The sequence below is a fragment of the Triturus cristatus genome, chromosome 6 (assembly GCF_964204655.1).
Source record: "Triturus cristatus chromosome 6, aTriCri1.1, whole genome shotgun sequence".
In the NCBI taxonomy this organism is placed as follows: Eukaryota; Metazoa; Chordata; class Amphibia; order Caudata; family Salamandridae; genus Triturus; species Triturus cristatus.
Genome location: NC_140589.1, coordinates 1,935,456,403 through 1,935,463,281, shown reverse-complemented (window position 1 = coordinate 1,935,463,281; position 6,879 = coordinate 1,935,456,403). Strand labels below are relative to the sequence as shown.

Sequence of the window (6,879 nt, the reverse complement as noted above, 5' to 3'; positions counted from 1 at the left end):
ACGCGCGAATGCAAGAATGTATTTTTTTACAGCGCGAGCAAGCAAAAAATTACCGGTAAGATGCGGAAATTTGGACATTTTCGCGCTTTCCGCGGAATGCGAAAATGCCAAATTATCGCAATTCCCGCGAGCGGAATGGAATTTTGGCCCAGGCCTAGTCTTGTCCAGATCACAAAGTGCATATAATGTTAGGAGATCAGTGCTTTTGTCAGAGTGAGCCTTTTGTTCCTTGCAGTGTATAAGTTAAAATCCTAATATAGAAAGTGAGCTAATAAATCATCAAAGAGCAGCATGCAAACTGCAAGGTATATATTATTAGAGCGTTTTGCATTATTCTAACCTTGCAAAATAGGTTCCTTTCGGAAAAACAAAAACAAATCTATTATTATTATTAAATTTAACCCCCAACTGTGGTGTTATGTTTTAAATTCTGAGTTTGTTCAGCACCAGACCAAACACTCTTAAATTATACTGTCTACTAGTATGGATGGCATGTAACTCCTACGACTTGTATTCCTCTGGCTTAAGTAACATTTCCTATACACCGATTTACACACGTATGATTGTCTCCGTGTATTGTGTGTGATGCAAAGTGCTATGACAGCCTACACTGGTATGATTTGCGCTATATAACTAATTAGATGCATCTGGGAGAGAGTGATTATGAAGACTTGAGGGGCGCTGTTAAAGGGTGGTAGTCAGAGAATCCATGGTGAAGGTGGTCATTGGGGGGGGGGACGGGCACCAACCAACATTGTCGCACAGGGCACCACCAGCGCTAAGGCCGGCCCTGTGAGAAATCGCCTAGCACTGGAAGAATAACACTGTGCCACCTCTGGGAAAATGGAAAAAAGCTTTAGACTTGTGCATGAGTATGGAACTGGCTGTGTTTCAAGCACAGGCTTGCCCACAAAAACACCGGAAGATATGGCAGCGATGGACAGAGTATAGAGGCATTGACCTACCCGTTGTTGAGTCACCAGAATCCCTCATACAGCGGGAGAGTAATTTACTGGTGTAGGCCTCATGAGAGGAGACATGATCATCCAGACTGTTGTAATGTGTTAATGATTGAGAGATGCATGGAGGGGTGGGGTTTGCCTGACCTGTGCACAGTTTACCATTCTTTATGTTCTTTGGTTTTCATTATTTCTTTCTTTCGGTATGATTCCTAATTGTACATGGTGACATCTATGTTAAACTTTATCAATGCATAGGCCTCTGGCCGTTATTGTACTACAAACAAAACTGAATAAAATGTGTTTATAAAAAAAAATCAATGAACTTGTCAGTCAAACTGAACAAAGTTTGGGTGTGATTTACAATATGAGCCAACGCATCCCTGAGTTTATCAACCAGCAACTCACCTAACACCTAGAAGGCCACAACCTCCTGGACCCTTCCCAATCTGGATTTTGCGCCAACCACAGCACCAAGAAAGCACACAGACAGCCATCATTGCAGATGCTGATGCATTCATAGAAGACCCTGCATAACGAAGGACTGGCATTCATCAACAAACACAAAATCTTTCACCATCCAACCAGACACATTCAATCTGCTTCCCTCTCCCTCGCAGACAGCACGTTTCCACTGAACCAAAAGTGGGGGATGCTCCATCTCACACCTGGCTGCCAAGGCTTGGAATGTCCTCCCCCTGCACCTCAGGCCCACACTGTCACTCCAGCAATTCAAAAGAGAGCTAAAGACCTGGGGGTTTGAATGACCTTACCTTCACACAGCAGCAGCAGCTTCAGCCTCAGCTCCAGGACGTAGAGACCCCCAGGGGTGATTTGCCGCGCTGACTAAATGCATGAATGATCATACAATCAGAGGTAGCTGGGGATGCTTGTCTTTTCTCCATACAATAAGCTTCTTGTAGCAGTTTGCCAGAGGCAGTGAGATGCAAATGGAGATCATGGTAACCTTACCATGCAGTAGGGCCGGTAGGTGCCTCACTTCACCAGAATTAGTAAAAAGATTCAATCATTGTTAGTAGCCACACAAGTGCTACCAGAACTGTTTCAAGTAAACAACACAAGACATCGAAAGTAGTCCATTGACATCAGAGAGGGCAGGCTTGTTGCACCCTTCCAGGTCTCAAAATAGGGGTGCTAAACTCTATAATTACCATGGACACACCTAGGGCTCAGAACACACAATAGATTAGTGTGTTAGCGAGGTCAAGAAGAAATTGTGATACCTTTTTCACATGCAGTCAGGTCACCTGTTACCCATGCACAGGACATGGCTACCCTAAAACCATGAATTAGTGAAATACTTACAGAGCGTGGAGCTAGTCAGCAGTTTTTCACTACCCAGAGGTCAGAAGCACCAGCTACCCAGATCAAACAAACATTTGCAATGCAATAGGTCTCGCATTTGCGAGATGTTGAGCTATTGGCATTGTAAATGACAATGCCTTTTATTTATGTTAAAAAACCTGCAATAATAAAAGGCAATTAGTGTACAGACTTAAGGCAACACATTTATAAACATAACAATCATTTCAACAATTAATAACATACCAACATGAATGAAAGGAGAACCAACTATATCTGGATATGTTTACAAAATAGACATGATTTTTTATTTTAATGATGATAATATAAGAAAATGAATTTCAGATGGTCTCCCTCTCCAGTTCCAGCAGCTCGTAGGCCACAGTCAGGCGATTCAGCTTGCTTCCCTTGTTCTTTTTAAACCACATTCAGAGCAGGAGGCCAAGCAGCACCCAGCTGACGCCCAGGCCCAGGTATCCACACAGGTAGACGGCGATGAGGTAGAAGACGGCCCTGCACAGGTAGGACAGCATCTCCAGGAACAGCAGGTTCACGGCCGTTGGGGAGAACTCCGGGGTCCCCCCACTCAGCTGGCACCTCTGGTGCTCCCCCATTCTGCTGCTAGAGCTCACACTAGGGTGGTGGTGAGAAAAAGGACCAGGGCACTGGGGGAAAATGGCCAGGTGAGGTCCTGAAGTGGGAGCTACAGAACTCCTAAGAACAGTGGAGATCAGGGACTGAGTGAAAAGATGCCATGAGCAGATCTGGCGGAGGGGCGTGAAGCCTGTCAGTGGAATCACTACTGCAGACAGCGCCTGGAGAACGAGTGCTCAAAAACCAGACACTGACCTCCGACTCGAATTGCCTAGGGTGTGAGTGTGCAAGGAGACGCCCAACTGCCACACTTATTTCTTTCAGGCCACAGAGGGTCAAATACACAGCCACAGTCCAGGTAGTAGGGTCAGACTCCCAGCTGCACAACTCCCTGCCTGGATACTAACAAGCCTCGGGCAGTGCTGAGACCGGCACTGCTGGTACACACCTGGAGCAGTGCACAGACAGGGGCCCGGGCACCGAGTCATACACCACGCTGTGGTCCAGCAGCCCTTCTGCTTGACGACGGACACCCACCCCTGAACCAGTTCTGTGGAACAGAAGCCCCCGGGAGGGCTGTGCCCCGCTTGGACCATCGCACACCTCTGACTGGGAGTTGTGCACCACAGGAGCCGTTCCTGAACCTCTGTGGACTGGGAGGAGTGCTGTGCCTGGTCAGACAGCTGTGTACCTGTCCCTGGCTGAACCCGGACAGGGAATTGTGTACCCGAGCCTCGCTGCCCGGACAAGGAGGTGTGCACGCGAGCCTCACCCTCTGCTGACCCGACAGAGGGGCAAGTAGCTGCTTCTGCTGCCCGCACAAGGAGTGCTCTGCCAGTGATGTCACAGAAGCCGGCAGCGCTCTCCCTCTCTGAGCTGCCTGGCCCAGGGCTGCACGGTTTTATTCCTCTCCTGACTGTGTCTCATCCCGCGCCCACCATCGCAGCAGCTGCCAAGACCGTGAGTCTCCCGATAGGTATGTCTACCTCCGGACAGGCGTACAAGGAGGCAGGCTGAGTGACACATTAAGCACGGCGCCCGGGGTGAGATAGGAATGATGGACTGCGTGCCACGGGCGCATTGTTAAAAGTGTGCACCCGTGTTATTCATAAAGCGTAGTATGCGTTCTGGGTATAACAGAAAAGTAAAACATAAGACGTGTCCATTGGTATAATAAACAAGGAGCGAGGGGCGCGAACCAGGCGCCATGGAAAAAAAACAAAATAGTCCCAACATTAAAATATACCGCCCTGCAGCGTAAGTTAACTGTAGTTGGTCGATGCTGCTTCCTCCAGGAATGGAAGAAAACGGAAGTGACGTATCACACCACTAGCCAACCATGAGCAAGATAAGAAGAGAAAGGCCTGATTACACCAATGGCAAGCGACAAAACAAAGAGAAACTCAATGGGTGGAGTTTCACTAATAATACTAATTACTTGATGCCTCGGAGAGGCAGTGCATGCGCTGCCTATGCGAGACCTGAAAAAGCAAAAAATGCAAGTCTAGGCACATACATTGAATTCAATGACTTTCCTACAGTTATCTAGAAAGCTTTCCAAACCACCAGTGGATCCCAAAATAAGGATTATTCTTGGTCCATGCAGTGCTCCTCTCTCTGCACCCAAGTGATGATCAGCAGACTGTAAAGCCCACACCCACTACATGTGAGGTCTGCTCACCCATTAAGACCTCCTACCCCTTCAAACAGTTACAACATCAGCTAGTCAGGCTACAGTCTCCCCAGTGAATCTCATCTCCCTCAATCCCCAGGGGCCAGTCAATTAAACAGCATGTGTTCTTCCCCCAATCAAGTCTATGAGACCACCTTCCCATTGAACCATTCCTGCCACTCTCATCAGTGTCCCATCTCGAAGAGGGGGTTCTGCGTTTCAATGAATGCTGTTGACAATTGACTGCATGCCTTTCATGAATGACAAACCATCATTACAGGGTTTCCTTATTTTTTAGGTTAAGAGTGAAGCCTAGGATGGAAGGCAGAAGCCACAGAAGCTAAACCCTGGCAAATTAATTCATTCTCTAAGAAGAGGAGCCTAGGATGGAAGGCAGAGACCAAACCCAGACAGCTGAATTCATTCTCTAAGGAGCAGAGCCAAGGATGGAAGGCAGAAGCCACCGAAGCTAAATAAACCCTAAGCAGGGGAGCCAGGATGGACGGCAGAAACCAAACCAAGGCAACTGAATTCATTCTCTTAGGTTTTTTCACTTCACAACTTGTGAAAATTTTACTATTTGTGGTGTTCTTAATCATTTTCCTTTTTACCATAAGTGCCAACGGTTTCATCATAGCGGTTATTCGAACAGATTCCCAACTAAGCTCTGCAATGTACTTTTTCCTACTCAGCTTGTCAATTTTGGATATTTGTTTTTTATCAACAAACATCCCTACTTGCCTGAAAGGCTTCCTGGTTGAAAGGAACACCATCACATACTCTGGATGTGTTGTTCAAATGTACGCTGGTGTCTCCTTGGGGATCACCCAATGCATCCTTCTGGCAGTCATGGCTTGGGATCGCTACATCGCCATCTGCAACCCCTTGAACTATCAGCGCATTATCAACAAGGCCGTCTGCACCAAACTTACATTTGCTACCTGGGTCGCTGGATTACTTCTCGCTACAGTGGGTGTCTCTTTCACAATGACAGTACCTTTATGTGGACACAACAAGATCAACCATATTGTATGTGAATTGGCAGCTCTCTTACGTTTAGCGTGTGTAGACATCCGCTTAGAAGAGATTATGTTCTTTGTGGTTTCTCTGGTTGTCTTAATGGCTCCCATGACATTAATTATCTTTACATATCTCCACATCTTCTCCACCATCCTGAGAATGCCTGCATCTGGGAGACGCAAGGCTTTCTCCACCTGCGGCTCTCACCTGGCCGTGGTTATACTGTTCTACGGAACACTGATTGTGATATACATGACACCCAGGTCAATGATCTCAACAGAAAATGAAAAGGTCATCTCTGTCTTGTATGGAGTGGTCACTCCAACCCTTAATCCATTCATATACACTCTGAGGAACCACAAGATGAAAGGGGCTATGAGAAAGCTGCTCATCAGAAAGATAGCCTGGCTGCAACCTGAGATTTAACTGTCAGAATACAAAGAACAGCTGCTTTACACCAGAAGTGACATCGGGAATGATGGCACCTGCACCTCCCGCATCCTTACATTCTAGAGATTCTATTATACATTAACACATTTCACACCCCACCTCCTTGTCCTGTCATAGATACACTATCTCGTCTCGAGCATTACCCCTCTGCACATGCAATGCAGAAAGTAAACTCTGTGGCTACTTTACATGAGATGGCACACCACAGCATGAAGTTGCACTATCTACAACAATACTGCATTCTACTCTTTTCTTGTTTTGAAGTTATTTTTCCAAAGCTTTCAAGGGGAAGGGAGATAGCAACAGGGTACAACAGGTAATACAGTGCTCCAAGCCAGCTGCCCTTAGCCGACAGAAAAAAACAAGGGCTTGTATGGTAAATAAACAGTTCAAACTACAGCACTCAGGTCTGGGCCGGGGGTAGCCAAGGGAGGATGGCAAGCCAGGGATGGAGGGCAAGAACAAAAGGTGGGATGAGGCAGAGGACACAGGAGAATGGAGTATGCCAGGGGTGGTAGAGAGAAATGGAGGACAAATGGGGAAAAGGGACCAGTGAGAGGTGAAAGTTGGGCAAATAATGGACCATGGGTGAAGAAGCAAACAGGGGAAGAAACTGGGAGTGCAGTTGTAAGACCTCAAGCAAGGCATAAGTCAGAAAGAAGAGAAGAAAAAGGGAGGAGCAAAAGAGAACAGAGGAGGGTAAAAGACCCAGAATTGCGCACTAGGACCTAGGCAACACCAGCAAGTCTGTCATGATGCTCATGATACAGGCCATGCAGGATACTCAGCTCCCAGCCCCCTGGAGGAAAGATTCCCGAGTACGAAGAAACATCTTTGCGTTGGTTTGCAGATTGTAAATGA

General features: G+C 46.9%; 1 protein-coding gene across 1 annotated transcript; it reads left to right on the top strand.

The window, feature by feature from the left end:
• Positions 1 to 5,046: 5,046 nt before the first annotated feature.
• On the top strand, positions 5,047 to 5,994 carry LOC146822531 (olfactory receptor 2K2-like). Its single transcript, XM_085610072.1, has one exon. It carries the CDS (start codon positions 5,047 to 5,049, stop codon positions 5,992 to 5,994), a length of 948 nt encoding a protein of 315 aa, XP_085466198.1.
• Positions 5,995 to 6,879: the final 885 nt, after the last annotated feature.

What these genes read in the sequence shown, in the direction of transcription:
- LOC146822531 (XM_085610072.1), top strand. Translation starts at nt 5,047, where the DNA reads ATGGACGGCAGAAACCAAACCAAGGCAACTGAATTCATTCTCTTAGGT.